Source organism: Sitophilus oryzae, unplaced genomic scaffold, assembly GCF_002938485.1.
Source record: "Sitophilus oryzae breed Bouriz unplaced genomic scaffold, Soryzae_2.0 scaffold_1576_pilon_pilon, whole genome shotgun sequence".
Taxonomy (NCBI): Eukaryota; Metazoa; Arthropoda; class Insecta; order Coleoptera; family Curculionidae; genus Sitophilus; species Sitophilus oryzae.
Window position 1 is genome coordinate 3,259,384 of NW_022146254.1, and position 22,172 is coordinate 3,281,555.

Here is a 22,172-nt window from a genome sequence, read left to right on the forward strand (position 1 = left end):
ATAAAAAGAGATGGTGAATCTTTTGAGCTTTGAAATGTTGTCTACAGGATTCGTTATGTGGTACATTTACAATAAATCGTACGGCCTTTTTTTGTAAAATAAACAGAATGTTTAGTAGACCCTGATTAGCCACGCCCCAGAATGGTATTCCATACCGGACATGAGACTCAAACAATCTAAAATAGACCGTCCTTGCCACTTGTGAACCCAGTTCTCTCTTCCCTAATTGCCCTAACAGCAAAGCATCCAGAAGACAACTTGCCACTTAAGGCCAGAATATGATCTTCAAATCGCAGATTTCCATCAATAATAATTCCTAGGAATCTCGTCGCAGGAATTCCTGTAAGCAAACCTCTCTCGAAATGGAGATTTGCGATGTCACACCTAAGACCAACAACATGTGTCTTGGATAAATTTAAACAAAGGTGATTTGAGTTAAACCACTTTTTAATGAAGGATAAGCCCTTGTTTATGATTCCCTTAAGATGCTCAATGTCCTTGCCCTGCCATAATATTGAAGTGTCATCTGCAAAGAGTGTGAAATGTCCAGAGATGTGCAGTTTGTCAAATCGTTAATGTACAATAAGAATAAAATAGGCCCCAAAACAGAACCCTGTAGAAGAGAATTTCGTGATCCACGTAATCAAAAGCCTTGATTGATCACAGAACACAGCCGTCATTACTCCCCCCTGAATCAGCCCAACATAGACTTCCTCAAGGAAACTGCAGACAGCATCGTGTGTGCTCTTGGTTGCCTCCCGGAACCCAAACTGCTTATCGGTAATAATGAATCGGAAGTAAAGAAATTGGACGAAAGTTAGAAGGCTCCTTAGTATCACCTCCCTTGAAGAGAGGTACCACTTTTGAAGATTTTAGGCAGGAAGGAAAAATCCCCTGCTGCCAGGACTCGTTTATGCAGTTGGATAAGGCTTCTAAGGCTTTATCTGGTAGCTTTAAAAGTACTTCAGCAGAGATGTCATAATTTCCACTGGATTTCTTATTTTTTATTTCAGCAATAACTTTTTTATTTCGAACTTATCTGTATTAAAAAAACAAAATGAATTTTGATAATTAAAATCACTAAGGTAAGATAGAGGGTTAGACTTAGAGGATAAATTCTTGGTCAGGTCACCCGCTAAGTTGCAGTAAAATTGATTAAGGTGATCAGGTTCCATCTCAGGCCTGACGCTAGGTGATTTTTTGCGAAAACCATTAATTATAGAGTTTAGTGTTTTATTTTGCTGCTGTAACATCAAAAATTCTAACCCCCAATTGTAATAAATCCATTTCCAAACTATTTTAAAGCTTTATCAATAACGAAACCTCGCTGTTTTGCGTGCCGTACTGTACCAAAAACTAAGTCAAGGAAAGCACCGCGGACTTTTTTTAGAGCGTCGTCATGCGCGCCACACCCCGATCGCGTACCACCGTTCGCTTTTCTTATTTGGAATTGAAAAATGACAGGTCGGAAAGTCAAAATTAATGCGGGTCGTTAGTCATGTCAAATCGGTAAAGCATTAGGTGTGAAACGATCAGGTAAAACAGTAAAAGACGTCGATGTTATGGTGAATGAAGTTTGATACACTGAGAAAAGTTGCCAGTGCGTGTTCTGTGTCGTCATCATATTATCATGTCCAGCTTATTCAACCTTTTTCAATTATGATGTAGCCTCCCTCACATATTTAGATACCCTCTTTGTAGTTGGGACCATTGTTGTCTATTCCTGGCTATGCGGGCCCAAGTTATCCCTACTAATTTCATAATATCATGGTCCCATCTCAGGTTCGGCCTTCTTTTAGGTCTCTTAATTCTTCGTGGGTACCATGCCGTAATTTTTGTGGTCCATCTGTTGTCCGTCCATCTTGCCACTTGAGGGAATGATGAAATCATACGGTATCTCCGTTATTCGTGAAAATAGAAGGGTGCGGTTTTTACAAACCTGTACCACTTTTTTGTCAAATGGAAGATGCTGTCAACAAAATTTTTATAACCCTTTTCGTTTCTGACCTACAGGGTCTTTTCGAAAATATTGCAATTTGGGACCGCCCCCGTATCTCCGTTATTATGAATGATATCGAAAAGGTGAAAACTGATTCTTGTAGAACTTTTTACGTAGAATATAATGGCGTAGTCTGTTTTTCTAGGAAAAAAATATTTTTGAAAATATAAACTAAAGTTATGTTTTTTCAAATGGAACACCCTGTATATTTATAAATCATATGATCCGCTTTGATATGAGCTTCTCAAGTATGTATATCACTCTATATTTATTTTCACTAGTTACTACAATATTTAAAATATATCATTTTCTTATTAGTAGGCCGTGATAAATAACAAAATCAAAATGGTATTTACTAAAATAGACATTCACATATTAAAATTTTATTTGGAATTGATATATTTTACTTTTGAACTGTTACCACTGAACCTCTAAATATATTTTTTTCTTTTTTATAACGAAATTTATTATAATGGGATGGGTTTGCAAATATTTAAAAGCTTGCATTATTGAAGCATTTTTCAGGTGTTCAACATCGTATTAGTTGCCACGATATATTTCATATTTCAAAAATCCCCAAAATCAGAGATCGAGAACAGACAAATCCGGGAATCAGGGAGGCCATCATATGGGGACATTGGTTCCAATTCATTGATTTGAGAAATAATAATTTAACAAAATTCTAATATTTTCGTTGTAAGTTAAGTTGTGAGGGGGAGCCCCATCTTGCTGAAAGTATATTTCACGTAAATTAGCTAAAGGAATATTTAAAAGTTCCGATACGATAGCTTCCAAGATTTACAAATAGCGGTAGAGATTTAAGTTTCCCTAATATACAAAGAATTAATTATTTGCTCTCAAAATAAAACAAGAGACATACAGCAGTATTACTCTTAATAATTCTTTAGTTTCTTTTATTATCAATCATGGCCTACTAAAAAAAAGATCTTTTAATATGTTTTTTTTAAATATTGCCTTAAATAATGAAAACAAATATAGAGTGTTATATATTTTTGAGAAGCTTATAACAAGCCAGATCATATAATTTATAAATATATAGGGTGTTCCATTTAATAAAACATATCTTTAGTTCATATTTTTAAAAATATTATTTTCGTAGAATAATACACTACACCACTGTATTCTACGTAAAAAGTTCTACAATAAACAGTTTTCACCGTCTCAATATCTTTAACAATAACAGAGATACGGGGGGTGTACCAAATTGCAAAATTTTCAAAAAGACCCTATAGCTCAGAAACGAAGAGGGCAATGAAAATTTTGTTTACGGCATCTTCCATTTGACAAAAAAGTGGCACAGGTATGTGCAAACCGCACCTTTCTATCTTCACGAATAACGGAGATACCGTATGATTTCAACCAAAATGGGACACCTTGTACAGGTTTTGCATGCATAGGTCATGACTGGTACTAAACATTGGTCGAATGTTTTCCTCTTTAGATAAAATGGCATTCCAGATTTGAATTTGATTGAGTTTCTTCCATAAGTACTCCATGCCAACTTAATTCTTCTGTTGATTTCTGGTAGTAGAGATCCCGAGCTGTGTTTTAAGTTGTCCCAAATATATAGTATATTCTTCTATTTCAGGTGTTGTGTTATTTACTATAATGTCTTCTTTGTCTACTAGTTCGTTGTATATTACTTTAGTTTTGGGTTGGTTTGGTTTGGTATATGGTTAATTATAATCTCTATTCATCGTTACAATATTGGTAGGTTTTAAAACTTAGCAATAACGTGGGGTAAAACATTGCGTACGGAAAATCAAATGCAATAAAATAATAAAAAATAATATAAAATAAATAATATAAATATAATATAAACAATCAAATCATCTCAACCTTTACAATAAAGAGTACAAAATGCATTCGGAAGTATAAGATCTGTTCAAAAAGTTATAAATAAAATTGAACAAACAATAAATATGTGCAATAGGGAGGGTGGTAACTCTTTCGAAAATGTTGAGCATTAGAAACTAGTTTGTAGAAGTTTATTTATTTATAATAACTACGACTAATATTATGCATATTATTAGATCGTGCATTGAGATTTCAAATTCACAATAAAAATAGTTAAAAATAATATCTTTAAATTGCTGACCTGGATATTATTTATTTCAAAATTTCAATTGGTTCGATTTCCCTTATTCAATGTTATTTATAATATACTCAGATAATAATATTGTAATCAGATTAAATAATTTAAAAAACCAGAGTCGGACTTCTTCGGAAATTATTTTAAATAATAATTAAATAGTTTTCTTGTTGTTAAGGTACTTAAAACAAAAAAAAAAAAAATAAAGTGTAACATATCATTGTATTCAAGAGACCGAGTTCTTTCAAAACCTGAAATAAAGAATGCAAGTCCGTATTTAAAAAAAATAAGTTGGTCTCTGTATCTCAGATTATCAGCTAATTTGAAAATCTAGAAATAATATTAGATAGCCCTATCAAAAGGGCTGTGAGAATGAGCAATTAGTTTTTTGATTTTTTAAAAAGTAACGACAGGAAAAAATACAATTTATTTTCAAAAAATCCGTTTTTATCAAAAAAACATCAATCAAGTAATCCTTGAAATTTTTAAAACTTTTTTGATGGTATCCTAAGGAAAATCCCAAGGCGGGGGCAACTTTGCTCCAATTTTCGTATTTATTACTGTTTCCGAGATACCAATACTCGTACCTCGAATTTGTAGCACCCTGTATACTAAATTTAAAATATATTTTTTTCAGTGTAAATTGATTTAGTCATAACAAGTTATAGACTTTTACTATACATAAAAGACGTCTAAAATAGACACAGCAGAAACATAATACACAAAACGAACTTGTTTCGTAGATAAACCGTTTAGCCTAAATAATAAATTGTTTATTAGGTAAGAAAGTGTATTAGGAACAGGTTCTCGTTGGCAATAAGATATACGGCTGGAGGTGTAAAGGTGTTATTTAATTTTTAATTATTATGCAAAGAAATGCGGCCTGATAGCTTTATTATGTTAATCGTCGTATAAAGCGAATGGGTTGGGCCGCTAAAGATATAATAATAATAAAAAAAAATGTAGGGATTATGTAAAATTGGCCGATCGAATTTCGAAATTTGTGGTCTAATTTTTTGTTGGTTTTTCTTAATTTATTTAAACGAGCTAATTAATTATTCGTTCTTTTAAAAATAATTGTTAGGAGTCGTGCCAACAGGGAATACATTTCTTAACTATATAAGTTTAAAATAAATAAATTATTTTTTTGCAAGTTAGCCTAAGATTATAAAAAAACTATAATAAAAACTAACATAACTATAATAATATCATAGTTGGTTGTTGGAAGCCTCTTAAGAGAGCTTCCACCTACACTATCCTTGAAGAAAAGACTCAGGTGTCATGGGCGTCAATCTGTCTCCAGAAAAAACTGAGTTCTCGTCGGACAACGCAGGGTAAAGGATCTAAGCATAAAGCTGGATAACTTAGTTATAAAACCTCAAAAGAAGGTTAAATACATGGTAGTTTGGTTTGACTCGGGCATGCAAATGACTTTACACGTCACAGAGATTAAGGATTAAACGACTGGCATCATTCAGCATCTGACGGGAATCACTCCCAATATCGGAGGACCTCGCGCGGAAAAAAAAAGTCTTCTGTCGTCGGTAGTCCATTCGACCAGATTCTACGCATCGCCAATCTGGGACAGATCCATGCGAAACATTGTGCTAGAGCGATGATAGACACGATGGGCAGCATATAGAGGGTGGACAAAGACTTTCATACCTAATATCAAAGATTGGATAAAATGCGACCAGGCATATATGGACTACTACATCACGCAAAGTATTACTGGCCATGGGGTCTTTGGTGAGCATCTGCACAGGATCCGCAAGGCGGACTTTTCTATATGCTGGTATTGCGTGGCATCAGACTCGGCCAACTTTTTGACACTCAAATGATGATATACGGGAAAACGCAGAAACTGTATGTGGTACGAATATGACTAAAGTAAACGTCCGAAACCTTCTGACATTATCGAACGAAAATATCGAAGTGATTTGCGGTATGTTGAGGAACATTATGAAGAAAAACGACGAAAAAGACAAGATTTGGGTACAGACAAGACCATAACAACATAGAAGAATAGATAAGTCTAACCTTCTCTAACGAGATCTTTGTATAGATGTTAATAATTTAAAATCAATGAAACAAGTCTCAAACTACAGGCAATTAGATGCATATGAGAGAGTCAAAATAAATAAATGTAAAGATAGAATGAACAGAGATAATCTTTCAATACCTTCCAGTTCTCTGTTCCTATTGTTCTACTCTCAATTGTTACGCTCGGATGGTTTTGACACGCTGGGCTACTTTTGTCACGCTTGGTCAGTACCAAGTGAGCACTTATATAAACGCTCAATTTGTAGATTTTAAATTAGTTTTAATCATCTGCTGATGATGCTAACAGGGTTAGCGCAGTGTTTTGGTGTATTATTGTGGTGAACCAGTGTTTTTTGTTCTATGATAATATTCTGAAACAAAATGCAAATTTATGGATTATATTGGAGTAAATTTATAATTAATGATCCTATTATAACTGTATCAAGGTTTAATACAATAAAACGTTCTAACTATTAAAGCAATAACAAAAACTAAATAAGGTGATACTACAGGATTAGGAGGCATTAAACAAATTGAAAAATATGAGAAAAAAACAATATTTGTCTGCCTAGAAAAGAAAATTATGTGTACCAAAAAATGAGTGACACCCGTATGAAGTTGATAGCCGTATTGAAATTGAAAACTCAATACGAGTCGAGCATAGACTAGACAGATACTAAGCAGCAGTAGTCGGTAGCCTAATAGAATCATGGCAAGGAGTTTATTCATCAAATAGAGCAAGACAAGGGCCTAATAAGTTTTTTGACATTATAGGTATTAACAGCACGTTAGAAATTGGTAAAGTGGAAAATCTATAACAATATCGAAGAGCTGGTATAAACAGTGGCGGAATGAAAAAACTAATTTAAATTTTACAATTTGTACATTGTTCATTGATTCTATGTATTCTAGAAATAGTTCAACATAGATAGTATATACAGCGGTGTGGTGGGTAACCAGGCAGCGGACAAACTCGCCAAAGAGAGGCTACCAAGGGAGAGGCCGTGGCAGATGACCCACCATTTGTAACGATCAACACACTGTAGGTACATTCAGGCTGAGAGCGTCGCGTCGCGTTTGCGTCGCGTCCGCGTGTCGAAATGGAATCAATTCACTTAACTTAAATTAGACCGTTCAGGCAGACAGCGTCGCGTCTGGCGTTGGGCTAGCGTCCGCTGAGCGTCGGGGTTCGAGTTCAATGGGGCGGACGCGACGCTCGACGCTCTTGGCCTAAATGTACCTTGAAGGAAGCAATAGGAACTATAGCCTAGCAAGGCCAAGCATTAAGAGACGTGGCAACAGCGTGAGGACTGCGCTACAGCTCGACGACTGTGGCCAGTGGTAGATAGCAAAAAGACAAAACAACTACTCGATCACAAAATGAACCTAGTACGCATAATTGTAGGTGTGGTTACTGGAAACTGCCCCACGGGAGTAAACCTCGTGAGATGGAAGATTTCCAACGACGCGACGACTACTTCAAAGAATGCAGAAGGGAAGAAGAAACCATAGAGCACCTGCTGTGCTACTGTCCGGCACTCTGGAAAATCGACGCTTTAAAACTTTAGAGCACTGTTTTTTGGAGCAACTATAGGAATCAGCAGAAGCCAACATCAGCGACATCGGAAACTTTGCAAAGAGCTGGAAGAGCTTTAACGCAAAGAATGAATGAGGGAAAGGTTTGGTATACAATAATACAGAGGTATCGCAAAGGGCCCACGGCCTCCGAGTGAGAGATAAAAGGGGATCCTTAACCTAACCTCACCTAACAGAAGTTCAGTAGTTTTAGTATTCAGATTAGTCTACACTTCATAACGGTAAGTGATCTAAGTCATCTGACCGAAAAATAAATAAATGAAGATAGTGGAAGTACAAAAATCTTCAAGTAGTATCTACAGTACGTCTGTCCGTTCTGTAGCTACGGGGTATCCGTGAGAGGGAAACGATATTTTCTCGATGTTTTTCGTAAAAAATTAGACGACGCGTCCCATCAATAAAAATTCGACAAATTTGCAAGTAGCCAATAAAATGAGTCGGCGGAGCGATTAGCGGTACGTACTCGTCAAGTCAACGTATATAATATATTTCTGTATATTTAAATGTTTTTTGTCCGCATTCCTTTCATAGACACAGATCCAGCAGATGTACTGTACATACTAGCTATATCCATTGTTACTCTGAAGTGCATAACCTCTCTCTTCTGGCTACGCACGTCGCTTACGTAACCGCTCCACTTTTCGTTTTGGTGTCCGCTCCCGCCCAGACGATGTTTGCCTAATACGACATTGCCCGTGGTGGTACCCGTACCGCAACGAAAAGGAACCCTGACAGTGGCAAAAGCGGTACGATCAAAACCAAATCACTTTCTACCTTGGTTGCGGTTGCTTGAGCACCGATCTTCGGCATCGAGTTGCCTTATAAAATATCGAGAAAATGTTCTAAGCGATTTTTTTAAAAAATTGACAAATAAACCATTTTTCTTTTTATATTATCTTCTATTTTTATATTATCTTTTATTTTATTTTACCCCCATTCCCAGACACTCTTTTTATATACCTAACCATGATAACTAAAGCTTTTTCTACCTAGATATAATGTATATTATTTCGTATATTTTTCATTTTGTTGATTTTATGGAAAGCACTGTTCATTAAAATGTTGTATCCTATGTTATAGAGCTTATTTCTGTCTACAATTTCCTGTCTCACAATGTACCGTTTGTGTCCGGGAAGGGTTCATAGTTTCATAGTTGTCGATTTTCGAAAGAAATCAGTACATGTATATTATTTCGTATATTTTTCATTTTGTTGATTTTATGGAAAGCAGGAAAGCACTGTTCAATAAAATGTTGTATTCTATGTTATAGAGCTTGTTTCTATCTACAATTTCCTGTCTCACAATGTACCGTTTGTGTCCGGGAAGGGTTCATAGTTTCATAGTTGTCGATTTTCGAAAGAAATCAGTACATGTATATTATTTCGTATATTTTTCATTTTATTGATTTTATGGAAAGCACTGTTCATTATAATGTTGTATCCTATGTTATAGAGCTTGTTTCTGTTTACAATTTCCTGTCTCACAATGTATTGTTTGTATCCGGGAAGGGTTCATAGTTTCATAGTTGTCGATTTTCGAAAGAAATCAGTACATGTATATTATTTCGTATATTTTTCATTTTGTTGATTTTATGAAAAGCAGGAAAGCACTGTTCAATAAAATTTTGTATTCTATATTATAGAGCTTGTTTACAATTTCCTGTCTCACAATGTACCGTTTGTAAGAAGGGGGAAGGGTTCATAGTTTCATAGTTGTCGATTTTCGAAAGAAATCAGTACATGTATATTATTTCGTATATTTTTCATTTTATTCACTTTATGGAAAGCACTGTTCGTTAAAATGTTGTGTCCTATGTTATAGAGCTTGTTTCTGTCTACAATTTCCTGCCTCATAATGTACCGTTTGTGCCAGGGAAGGGATCATAGTTTCATAGTTGTCGATTTTCGAGAGAAATGTAGTACGTGTCATTTGCTTTTTCATCAGCTGAGCTGATGGTTAAATTTAAAATATTAGGCAATTTTACTAAAAATGTCACTTCGATTTCCAAATCCTTCACCAATAATTAATATATAATATCTTTTGTAAGAGTATTGATGATTTTTATTATATGTTTTTTTTGTTAAAGCTATCCACTATAAGGGGTGATGCATCGTCGTTGGAAACATAGAAAATTCCATGCAAATTTTGAACTGCCCAAATATTGGCTCCCTTGTTAATTTTACAGCTAAGCCGTACATTAGGTTTTTTTAAAGATCTGCGCATGCTGAATACATGTGCCAAATTTGCATAATTTGGGGCAAGCCGATTTTAACTAATTTAAGAAAAACTGCATCTATTTTTAAATTAAAACTTAACAGGTAACAATGCAAAACCAGGCAAATGCCAATGTACCTTAAGTTGTTATCTTATAATTTTGTCAATGTCAAATTTGTTTGAAATTACAAAAATGTATTTCGAGGATTATAACGTATATAGTCTAAGAGCTAGCAACGTTTTCGAAAAAGTATTTTAAGACGTTAAGACTCTTTGATATATCTTTTACTATGCTCTCTCGAACAGCATGCGGCCCGTCTGGCTGCCGATACCCGTTGCGTTCACTACTGCGCATCGGAAGAAGATCCTATATTTTTTATTAATTTAGTCCTATTAATTCTAGTATTGAATATAAATCGAACATGTCTCCGTAGCGCAGTGTGTAGAGTTTCCGACCACGAACCGATGATTCAGAGTTCGAATCCGGATCAGGTCAAAGACTTTTTTATTTTATTTTCGTTTATATTCTGATAGTAAAGTATTAAATAATTCCGGTAATTAAAAAAAAATAAATATTTAATACTTTACTATCACAATATAAACGGAAATAAAATAAAAAAGTCTTTGCCCTGACCCGGATTCGAACTCTGAATCATCGGTTCGTGGTCGGAAATTCTACGCACTGCGCTATGGAGACATGTTCGATTTATATTCAATACTGGTATTTAAAGGACTAATAAAAATATAGGATCTTCTTTCAATGCGCAGTAGGGAACGCAACGTTTACCGGCAGCCAGACGGGCCGCATGCTGCTCTAGAGAGCATAATAAATGATATATCAAAGAGCCAGACGTCTTAAATTACTTGTTTTTCCGACGTTACTAGCTCTCGTACTAGTAGTAGTTAGATAGAACAACAATAATTTGTCAATGATAAAATCTTTGGATAAAATCATAGGTTGACAAATTAAGGTATGTTGACATTTGAATGATTTTGCATTTATTACCTGTCCAGTTATAATTTAAAAATAAATGCAGTTATTCTTAAATTATCTAAAATCGGCTTGTCGAAAATTGTTCCAATTTGGCTATTTACGAATTAGCTGTAACTTGAACAGCGCAGTTCAAACCATGAGGAAAATCTGAATGTGCGCTGTTTTTATTCTTATATTACATACGGTATTAAAAATTTTGTAATAGAGTCAGACATCATCATCATCATCATTTTCAGCTTATTCAACCATTTCCAATTATGGTTCCAATTATGTTCTTTGTAGTTGGGCTGATTGTTGTCTATTGGCTACGCTAGCCTAAGTTATCCCTGACAATTTCTTAGTATCATGGTCCCATTTCAGGTTTGGTCTTCTTCTAAGTCTCTTAATTCCTCGTAGGTCCATCTGGTGTCCGTCCTTCTTGTCGTTTGTGGAAGACATCTATTACCTGGGTATTTTATCGTATCCACTCTATGCTTTTACTGTGTCTCTTAGTTATTCGCAGCATATTTCATTCCATTGAGCGTTGTACGACCTGCAGTTTTCTTATGATGTCCGTTTTAAGTATTCAAGTTTCGCATGCATAGGTCATGACTGGTAGTACACATTGGTCTAATGTTTTCTTCTTTAGATAAAGTGGCATTCTAGATTTGAATATGATTGAGTTTCTTCCATAAGTACTCCATGCTAACTCAATTGTTCTGTTGATTTCTGGTAGTAGAGATCCCAAGCTGGGTATTAGTTTCCAAAATACATATATACAGGGTGTTTTAAAACAAATGCGAAAAACTTTAGGGGGTGATTCCTTGTTCAAAATAAAGGGTAGTTTGCTTTATAAACGTTGTGTCAAAAGTCAACCATTAGGGAGATATCGCGGTACAAAGATGGCGGAAAAATAATGTTTTTATTTTTTATCTTGAAAACGAAAAGAGATAGACTAATGAAATTTTATGGAAACATTACTGTTATGAAAACACACTTTCAGGTAATTTTTTACTTTTTAAAATGAGTGGAAGGGTTGAAAAAACTACCCCTATCATTCTTGTTAACGAAATTTAAAGAAAAATCTTATCAAACACATGCAAATGGATAGTTTAGTTTGTTTAGAAACTTTTTACCTCTTGTGTTTTTTGATAAAACTCACCGATTGGAAATTAAAAAATAAAATGTAAAGCATTACATGTCAGGACAAAAAACATTTTTAGATTAAGAATCTAGTGATAATAACGATAATAATAATCATCTAGATAATAACGTTTGCATTTTATTTTTGTAATTTCAAATAATATGAGTTTTATCAAAAAAAATAACAGCGGCCGACTAGATTTTTTCTAAACAAAGTACAGCAGCCTACTAGATTCTTTATCAGAAAATGTTTTTTGTCCTGACATGTAATGCTTTACATTTTATTTTTTAATTTCAAATCGGTGAGTTTTATCAAAAAAATTCAAGAGATAAAAAAGTTTCTAAACAAACTAAACTATCCAAATTAATTTTTTTGCATGTGTTTGATAAGATTTTTTTTAAATTTCGTTAACACGAATGATAGGGGTAGTTTATTTCAACCCCTTCCACTCATTTTAAAAAAGTGAAAAAATTACCAGAAAGTGTGTTTTCATAACAGTAATGCTTCCATAAAATTTTATTAGTCTATTTCTTTTCGTTTTCAAGATAAAAAATAAAAACATTATTTTTCCGCCATCTTTGTACCGCAATATCTCCCTAATGGTTGACTTTTGACCCAACGTTTATGAAGCAAACTACCTTTTATTTTGAACAAGGAATCCACCCCCTAAAGTTTTTCGTATTTGTTTTGAAACACCCTGTATATTCTTCTACTATTTCCATCAGTCTTGTGCTATGTCTTTTCTTTCCACTAGTTATTTATATATTACTTTAGTTTTTGCTAAATTCAGTCATTAGCGAATCTTAGATGGTTAGGATATTCTCCATCTATTTTTAATCCTTTGTTGGTCCAGTCCAGTTGGTCCTTCACGACTACTGGCAATTAGGATGTGCTGAAGCCACATCTAAAGCCTGCTTGTTCCCATGGTTGTGCAGCGTCTAGAGTGTTTAGTATTCCGTTGTTTATTATTTTTGTAAATATCTTGTCAGACATATTAGAGTTGTGTATTCTCTAAGGAATAATTTGTTTATAAATATTATTTGTGGATAATAATTGTTTTTTTTTAATAGCAACTGTTAAAATTGTTGCCTTATATCTATCAAAAATAGTATAGATAAAATAATACGTTAACCGCAAGGGTATATTTAATGATACTTTAACAGCGATGATAGGTTAAAAACTTTATTTCTTCTCGCACGTTTTTTAATTGCTTCCATTATTGAAAATTTTTGTATTCCTTTTCATAAGTTATTCGGGATTTAAACGGAAGTAGTGTGGATATGGCGTTTGTCGCCTCAGCCTGAATATCTGTTGATAATTTACTTATTTCGTTTTGAGCCATTTCTGGCTCCAATTCAATCAGCAATCGACACGAAAGAGGATTAAAAAATATTGACTCAAAACTGAAAACTAAAGAGACAGCTTTATTTATTTGTCAAATTACATAAAAACCAACCCAGGAAAAAAACCACCAAATTGCATTATCGTCTTCCGAAATTGTAATCTTTTCGGTCGACGATAAAATACCATTTTATCGTCTTGTATAAACAAATAACTATTATTGGATAGGGTCATATGATCTCATATTTGTATGCAAACTAATTTGAAGCAATCATTTATTTAAGAATATTTGGGAGATATAAAAGTAGAATGAAAAAAATGAATTATAAAAAATAGAATATACAAAATTAGTTACAAATATGAGCACAAATGTTGCTCGTATATTCCTTTATGTGTATTTGATCTTTTGATGTATTTAATGTACTATGATTTCTCTTAGAAAGACATAAATATTTCATATATTTTAGTAGCTTTTAGAATAAGCAATGTGGGCAGCTTTGCGTACCTACTTATTTTGTTTTCTGACACATTAGAGTCATAGATCTAGAAGTAATTTAGTTTTCAAAAATACGTACAATAAGTAGTGAAAGATATAATATATACAACAGGAAGACAATAAATAAGTACATTTTAAAGCGTTATCATTTCCTGTAAAAGCCAACATTCTATTATCAGTCACGATGCTTTTAAAAGGGTCTATAAAATAATAACAATATCTATTGTTGCAAGGAGTGATGATATAATATTAATGCTACATGAAAGAATATGTCAATTAAAAAGGCAAATACTTTCTAATGTATTGTATTGTTCATAAATAGTAATTCGTTGAATTACTTATTATTACTCTAGTACTTAATGTTTCAATTACTTTCATTAGTTTCATTGATCGAGATAATTTTTTAAGAGGAAAAACGTTTTTTATTGCTTTTTCTATTTCTTATTTGTTGTTCGAATATAATTATGAAAATAAATAAAATAGTTCTATTTTTATTTAGTTGTTTAATAACCTTTTAATTTTTTAGCAAAGATCAATGGATTGCTTTCGAAGATACAAAATCAATTGATATCAAAGCGAAATATTCTAGAATTCGAGGATTAGCGGGTATAGCACTGAAAGATTTAGGCCAAGACGGAGGTTCAAAATGCGGTACAACTATACTAGAGGACGCATATAATGGTAAGAATAATGTTACGTTTTTCGTCGGTTCCGTGTGGATAGAAAGTCACAATTTATTTAAACACTAATTAACAAAAACAATAACGATAAAAGACTTATAGAACTATTTACAAACGATTTATAACTAAGAATTTATTTTTAATTTTCGCGCGTCAACTGCACTGGTATATTTATAACTGCCCCCTGTAGGCCGCGGCCGCCGGCTTTTATACCGGCAGGTAAAGAACTCTAGAATTGTCCATAGATCGTTAGGTGCGTAGAGAAGGTTTTCGAATGTTCTCGTATGTACTCGTCCATTCCAGTGGGACTCGATTCTACTCGAACGAATGAATCATTGCGGTGTCTATGCGATGTTAAGGTCATCCGAGGGCGGGCCATATTGTGAGGTTAGGTCGAGTCCACACCGGCCCGCAACAATAATAACGCAAGTGGTTGAAAAGCCATTAAGCCACAGTCTATTCAGTAACAAGTCAAGTTATACATACAGACATTTGTTTATTTTATGCAACAATGAGTATTAGGTATAATGATATAATATGGATTTTCAGCTTCAAAAATTCGTTTTGGCTTTTTGCACAATAAAGCGTTGTTTGTTGTTGTTGTCCACGGTATATTGGGACACCCTGTATGTCGGGGAATAAACACAGTAGGTGATATCAGAACGGCTCCAAAACACGAGAAGTTGGCTAGCTGTTTACTGAATAAGCTGTGTCTCAAAACCTAAAATTATTGGATAATTAAAATTTTCAACATTAGTTAAAATGACAAGATAAAGAGGCAGCAAACTAAGATATTATTTTAACGAAAGGAAGATTGAGTAATAATGACTGGTTACTGAAATAGTTAAAAGATTTTTTCATAAACAGTATTCAATATGATAGTTTACCTCAAATAATACAATAACATGATCCATCTTACGTTTAATAGACAACGAGGAAAATGAGAATAATAGTATCTAGTTAATTTTATTTGAAAAAGTATAATACTACTATGAAGAGGAAACTATAAGATTAATGTTGTTTTAATAATTTTTAAGGTTTATCTAGACAAGCAAGGGCACCAAGAGGAGCGGTACTACATTCGCTGGAACGTGAATATTTGGAAAGTCCATCGAGACCTTTAGATTCTGTGCAATTGTCACCTTTTAGTATATCTAGAGTTATTGACACTGAAGGCAAAATCCACGTTGTTAGACAGGTAAAGATTAATTATAAATACCTAAAAAATAACCTTATTAAATTTAATTGTTAGTAAAAGTTTTTAAATATTTTTATAGAGGGTGTTTCAAAAAACATATGCCATTTCTTGTGGAGAGTTTTCTCAAGTAAAAGTAAGATTAATTTCTCATTTTCTGCTTTATTTCGTAGCTAGAGGGGGTTAAAGTCTTAATTTTTATATATATTAAGACTAAAATTTATAATTTAATTATCTACCTTTTCAAAAGTTTTTAATTATGCAGATAAATAAAAATATAAAATATTAAATTGTGATAAAAAATAATTAGGCAACTAGGTCAACACAAAATCAAGGCCCGCTTCGATACAAAGATAAAAAACCTAATATTTCCCTCATTTTTAGAAATAAATACACGACTTTATATCGTTGGATAGGGTTAAACGCCAGCATTTTTTAAGGTCATAGCCAAATATGATTTCCATTTTAAAAAAATTATATTTTTTATTATTTCTGACAAAAAGAGGCATGGTTAGAGAAAAACTGACTACGCCACTGGATTGTGCTTAAAAAAGTGCCCCAAGAACGTTTTTACAGAATTTTATTATTCCGCGAAATACAAAAGTTATCGGCAATTTTCTAAATGGTAAAAAAATCAAAAAGACACCGTCAGTGGCGGATACGGCCGCCCCCTAAAATCTGTGAATTGTGTAAAATATTAGGCGTTTGGGTTAAAAATGGCGCCCTAAAAAGCATATTCTACATTGCTTTTCATTTTGGGCCCCCCTAAAATAAATTCCTGTATCCGTCCCTGGACACCGTATCTCAGTTGGCAGTGAAAATATCAACAGGCGGTTTACGCCATTAAACCGTGTCTCAGAAATCGAGCCTACATCTATGCCGGTTTTGCTCTATCTAGTCAGGAAATAGGTTTTCTCTGTTAAAACAGACCAATTTCGACCACCCTGTACATTTTTTAAAAAAGGCTATGAAAATAGGAGAATTAATCACAAAGATTCAACAATAATAACACGATGTTATACAAAAGACTGACATTATGATAATAATTGTTGTAAAATAATAAAAGACAACGTTGCTGAACACGGCGGAATGGGATCGACATAGCGATAATAAAATTCGGTTTAAACATGGCTTAAAAAATTTTGCAGCTTTAATCTAAATAAAATATCTGCTATAATACTATAATACTATACTCTATAAAGTAAAATGAAAAGCTGCTCGGTATTTTAAATTATAGGCCGTACAACAAATTTCAACATTTTTGCCAAATTTTCATTCAGTTAGGTTTATAGCCTTTAGTGTCAATTTCCATATGATTGATGACGTGCATCATAAAATGTTTTGCGATTACCGTAGATGTCATAACGCAAAAACAATTTTTATTTCTTATCATTAGGTAGGTATTATATTTATCTCGCACTTGTAACAAGTTCAAAATTATTATCACATTTGTATTTTTCACTACAATAAAAATACATATCAACTAATTATACATTTTCAAAATTTAAATTATCTTCGTATATAGATTAAAAAATAATTTTGAGAAATTTAATAAAAAATTATTGCGATGGCCGGGAATCGAACCCGGATCAACTGCTTGGAAGGCAACTATGCTAACCATTACACCACCATCGCAACTTGCTTTCAAACTTTAATTTAGTGTTCAGATTGGCTTTAATGGTCTATTTCTCTTAATACGTCTGGTCAAGAGAAAGGAATTCGTGCAAAATTCCAGCTGATAAAATAATTAGTACTTTTACTTTATTCCTTTATTAAGTGTCGAAGGAGGAAGTCAATATGTTTTATGAAATATCTCTCAAGTTGCGATGGTGGTGTAATGGTCAGCATAGTTGCCTTCCAAGCAGTTGATCCGGGTTCGATTCCCGGCCATCGCAATAACTTTTTTATTTTTTTAAATCCTCGATTTTTGCGAATTAGTGAAAATTACCATATGAACTCATATTTGTAAATCTTATTTTTCTTTTAAATTTCATATATTTGTGTACAAGGTGAGTCAACGATAAAGTTCTGTATCTCATTTGTTTATATAGAGAGTTATATAGAAAGTTTTAGAGAATGTTTTGACAAAATTTAATATTAATTGTGTGGCAGAGTGTGGCATCAGAATGAAATATAACATGTTTTTTAACAATATAATACCGTTGATTGAAAGAATTGGGAACGATAATACCTTATTTTTATTTGTATTATCTATTTGTATTTTTGTTTGTTTATTATATTATTGATAACTTTTAAATGGCCTACACAATTTTGATATCAAAAAGAAAAAAGTCAGTGGCGCACATGTTATTTTTTTTGAAAAATATTCCAGTGATATGCACGTCCCTGATGAATTTATCGACACTTTTTTTGTATTAAAATATGTAGCACTTATAGTAACTTTTAACCTCAAAATTTCATTCAATCACTAAAAGTACTTGGAAGAAAATTATAATAAATCAAAAAAATATTAAGACTTTAACACCCTGTATCTACGAAACAAAGCAGAATCAGACCTATGTTGATATGAAAAATAAATCTTATTTTTACGTGAGGAATCTCCCCACAAGAATGGTACATTTTGTTAAACACCCTGTATATTTTTGAGAAGCTTATGACAAGCCAGATCATATAATTTATGAATATACAGCGTGTTTTATTTAAGAAAACATAACTATAGTTCATATCTTTAAAAATATTATTTTCGTAGAATAACAGACTACGCCACTGTATTCACCGTAAAAAGTTCTACATAAACAGATTTTACCTTCTCGAAGCCTTTAACAATAACAGAGGTACAGGGGGTATCACAAATTTTAAAAAAATACCCTGTAGCTCAGAAACGAAAAGGGCTATGAAAATTTTGATTGCGGCATCTTCCGTAAAAAGTGGGACAAGTTTGTGCAAACCGCACCCTTCTATCTTCACTATTAACGGAGATACCGTATGATTTCAACAATTTACAAAATGGAACACCCTGTACATTTTAGCCAAAAAGTAAAATAATTAGTAATCCACATTTTCTTTTTATATTTTTTAAAGGACAGCCGAACCGAATTCAAGTGTTCAAGACAAGGATATTTCGTGCATCCTCGATCTTGTAACCGATTTTATAGATGTGTCAAATTTAATCAGCAAACAGAGGACTACAACGTGTTTGAGTTTGACTGTCCAGCAGGTAAATACATTCTTATTACAACTCAGATTGAATCCTAAAAGATTTGTCTCCGGATTAGAGAAAATATAATTTTTTCTGCATAATATCATTGATACGTAATAAGAGTATAACACTTTAAGCATTTAAATTGAAATACTGGCAATCTAAATATACATATTTGCAGTGCCAATAAAATTATACAGGGTGAGTCTTTAATAAGTGCAAACATTTTCGGGGCGGTTAAATCTCGATAAAACAAACATAATATTTTCTCTTTACCGGTTTTCAAATAATTACAAAGTCCAAAATAACCGAGTTACCTATTTTACTTTGAAAATTTCCAAAAAAGAAGTTTTTTGCTTAAATTTTGAACCATTGATCTTTTCTGGGTTCTCTTTCTTGTAAATGTAATCTATAGTCTGTCCAACGAGAAGATCCTTGACAGTGATAGATGTGTCTGTCATTTTAATTTCAAAGTAGTTTATTTTATTTTACAAAGAAATAAGTTGGTACAATTAGAACGCATAGCAGGAAATTAATATATGTATTTAAAATTTGACTGACAAGTAACTTCAAAATATTGTGAAAAAAACTGTATAAAACTGAAAAAATCGAGGGGTGTCTCACTTGGGTAAAAAATGTACACGTACTGCCAAAATATCATCTTACTACCAAGCGACTGCCGATGACTGCGAAGAAGACTGCCTATGACTGCCATGTAATTATTTCAGGCGACTGCGGTAAGACTGCCAATGACTGCCAACGACTGCCAAGAAAATGTACATGTAATTCCACTAGTGAGACACCCCTCGGAAAAAATGTAATCGAGTTATTTTATTTCATAAAAAAAGGTATGTGTTAATACAAAACAAACAAAAACAAGACACCACATACCAAAAAATATAAAAAAGAACTAGTTCTTACTTTCAAGCTTTATGAAACTTCCCGCATCTATGATTATATTTATCAATATAACTTATGTACAAATACAAATTTGTAATATTCGGCAGGAATAAATAAAACAACATAAATAAAACAAACTATTTTATTAATAATAACACTTACCAAATTTTATACCTCACAGGTTGATTAATTAACATTAATCTTAACCAGTACCTTTTGACATTATTTTTCTGCAGTACTAAAATCCATTATTTACCTATCGTGTGATGTCGATATTTTACAGCTACTCCAGTTTTTAGTATGTGTTTAGTATGGCCCTTCTACCATATTAGAGATGCACTTATCTACGACGAGATGGTATACGAACTTTATTGATAGTAACTTTATTGGTGTATCTGTATAAGACTTTCTGCCTGGGCAGCGAGTATTAACCATAAACTGTGCTCTGGGTTCTACAGTTAATTTTCACTCGATTTTTCCTCCACTTGACTTCAAAAGACACAAAACACACGTAATAACACGAATCAAAATGCATCATCTTCCAAAACGCAGGGTATTTGACAAAAGTTGTCACAAAATTATAACCTATAATTTGGCAAGACTTTGACAAACGTCAAAAATCTAAAGGCGAGTTCATACGCATCGGCGTCCGTTTGTCGTTCATCGTTCCGTCAAACCAATAAAATTGAAAGACTATCTGTCATTTTTGAAATAAACCAATAAAACTGGTTAAAAATAACAAGTGACGACGCATGACGAATTTATATTTAAACCCATCCATCGTTAACTTAAAAATTATTAGGAACATTTTTTCGTAAAATAAATAGATTGGTATGGGACGTCATCTGCTTTTCTTCTGTCATCGTCTGTCGAAATATTACCTGAGATTATACTACCTATGTTGCCATGTTATCAAGAAATTATTTTTTAACTAAAAACTAAAAAATCAAAATTTTCATTTTTTTGCTAAAAAACCTCACAATCGTGTTTCTGGGGTCGAAATGTGATACCCTTTAAAATATTTGGACTTATTAATTTAAGACTCACCCTGGTTATCTTTGTGTTGTGTTTCAAATTCAGATATAAAAACATGGAAATAATGAAAAAATTAAAACATTTTTATTATTTAAAAATTCTTTGTTCAGATGTTAAATTTGTAATTATTTAATCATTTATAGAACCAATAGCATTGTTATACATCTATATGTTAGTTTAAATGGCTAACCAAATGGTAAAAGAAAATACAGTTACCTTTTGTTCAATTCTACATAAAAATCCTTTTATAAGCCAAATGAGACTTTCAGGCTCTATTTCTTTAACAACTATAGCAACCTAACCAACACGATTTCTTGCCTGTACCTCTTATCTGCAAGTATATTTCAGAAGTCAGAAGTGAGCCATAAATATAATACACTAATAATATACCTACACATATCTTCTTACTGTATTTACTACTTTTAAAACAAGTAACAAGTTAATATCATGAGGAAATACTCTCCACTACGATAGCTTGAAAACTATTGTCTGAAACTACTTACTTCTATTTTATACAGGTTTAGCTTTTGATGAGCGTGTTGAAGTTTGCGTATGGCCTGGTAGCTTACCACATGGCACACCTTGTTCAGGAAGTAGTGAAATTGCACCAGTGCCTAGAGAAAGATTTGTATGTCCGACAGAACCAGGTAAATAACAAATAAATAATATAACTCCCGAAAATAAGCCAAAAAAATACTGATAAATTTTTAGGATACTATCCTGATCCAGAAAACTGTCGATGGTTCTTTGCCTGTCTGGATCATGGAAAATCTCCATTATCTGCTTACGAATTTAGATGTCCCTTTGGTCTGGTATTCGATGGCGACCGTCTGGTTTGCGAATGGCCATGGCTTGTTCCTAGGTGTGCTCAAGGACTTGGTGTTGCTCTAGACACAGCATATCAATATGGATCTCCAGGATACTCAGGATATTCTCGCAAAGGTAGTAATAAAGAACATTTTAAGCAGGTCTTATAAATGCGGTTTTAGGAGGAATACCTGCAAGCGTTGTTCTTCAGAATTACAATGGTCTAGGATCACTTGGCACTGTTAAATTGGGTGGTTTGTCAGGAACTATTGAAAGACCTATTTCTACCGTGTACAGTAATGCAGACGGTGCAGTTTTTGGTTCAGGCTATAAAAACGATGGAGGCTATATTACTGGAGGAGGCCTCAATTTCAAGGCTTTCCAGTCACTACAAAATGCCGGTCTTTTGAAATTGAACAACGGAGCGGAGTATGGATTTAAAGGACAAGTGAGTTACACCTTATTTTTCTTTTTAA

The 22,172-nt window shown here is 33.2% G+C and overlaps 1 protein-coding gene and 2 non-coding genes across 3 annotated transcripts in view; 2 read left to right on the forward strand and 1 right to left on the reverse strand.

The window, feature by feature from the left end:
- The window catches only part of LOC115879415, a 67,312-nt gene that overhangs the window by 38,106 nt on the left and 7,034 nt on the right, over positions 1 to 22,172 (forward strand). The window contains exons 4-9 of the mRNA XM_030896242.1: positions 14,446 to 14,600; positions 15,637 to 15,797; positions 18,837 to 18,972; positions 21,408 to 21,536; positions 21,601 to 21,831; positions 21,879 to 22,144. Of these exons, the coding sequence (XP_030752102.1) occupies positions 14,446 to 14,600; positions 15,637 to 15,797; positions 18,837 to 18,972; positions 21,408 to 21,536; positions 21,601 to 21,831; positions 21,879 to 22,144 (1,078 nt within the window). The remainder of the gene's footprint in view (positions 1 to 14,445; positions 14,601 to 15,636; positions 15,798 to 18,836; positions 18,973 to 21,407; positions 21,537 to 21,600; positions 21,832 to 21,878; positions 22,145 to 22,172) is intronic.
- Trnag-ucc lies at positions 17,358 to 17,429 on the reverse strand. Its single transcript has one exon. It is a non-coding gene; the product is annotated as a tRNA-Gly (tRNA).
- On the forward strand, positions 17,618 to 17,689 carry Trnag-ucc. The gene has a single exon. It is a non-coding gene; the product is annotated as a tRNA-Gly (tRNA).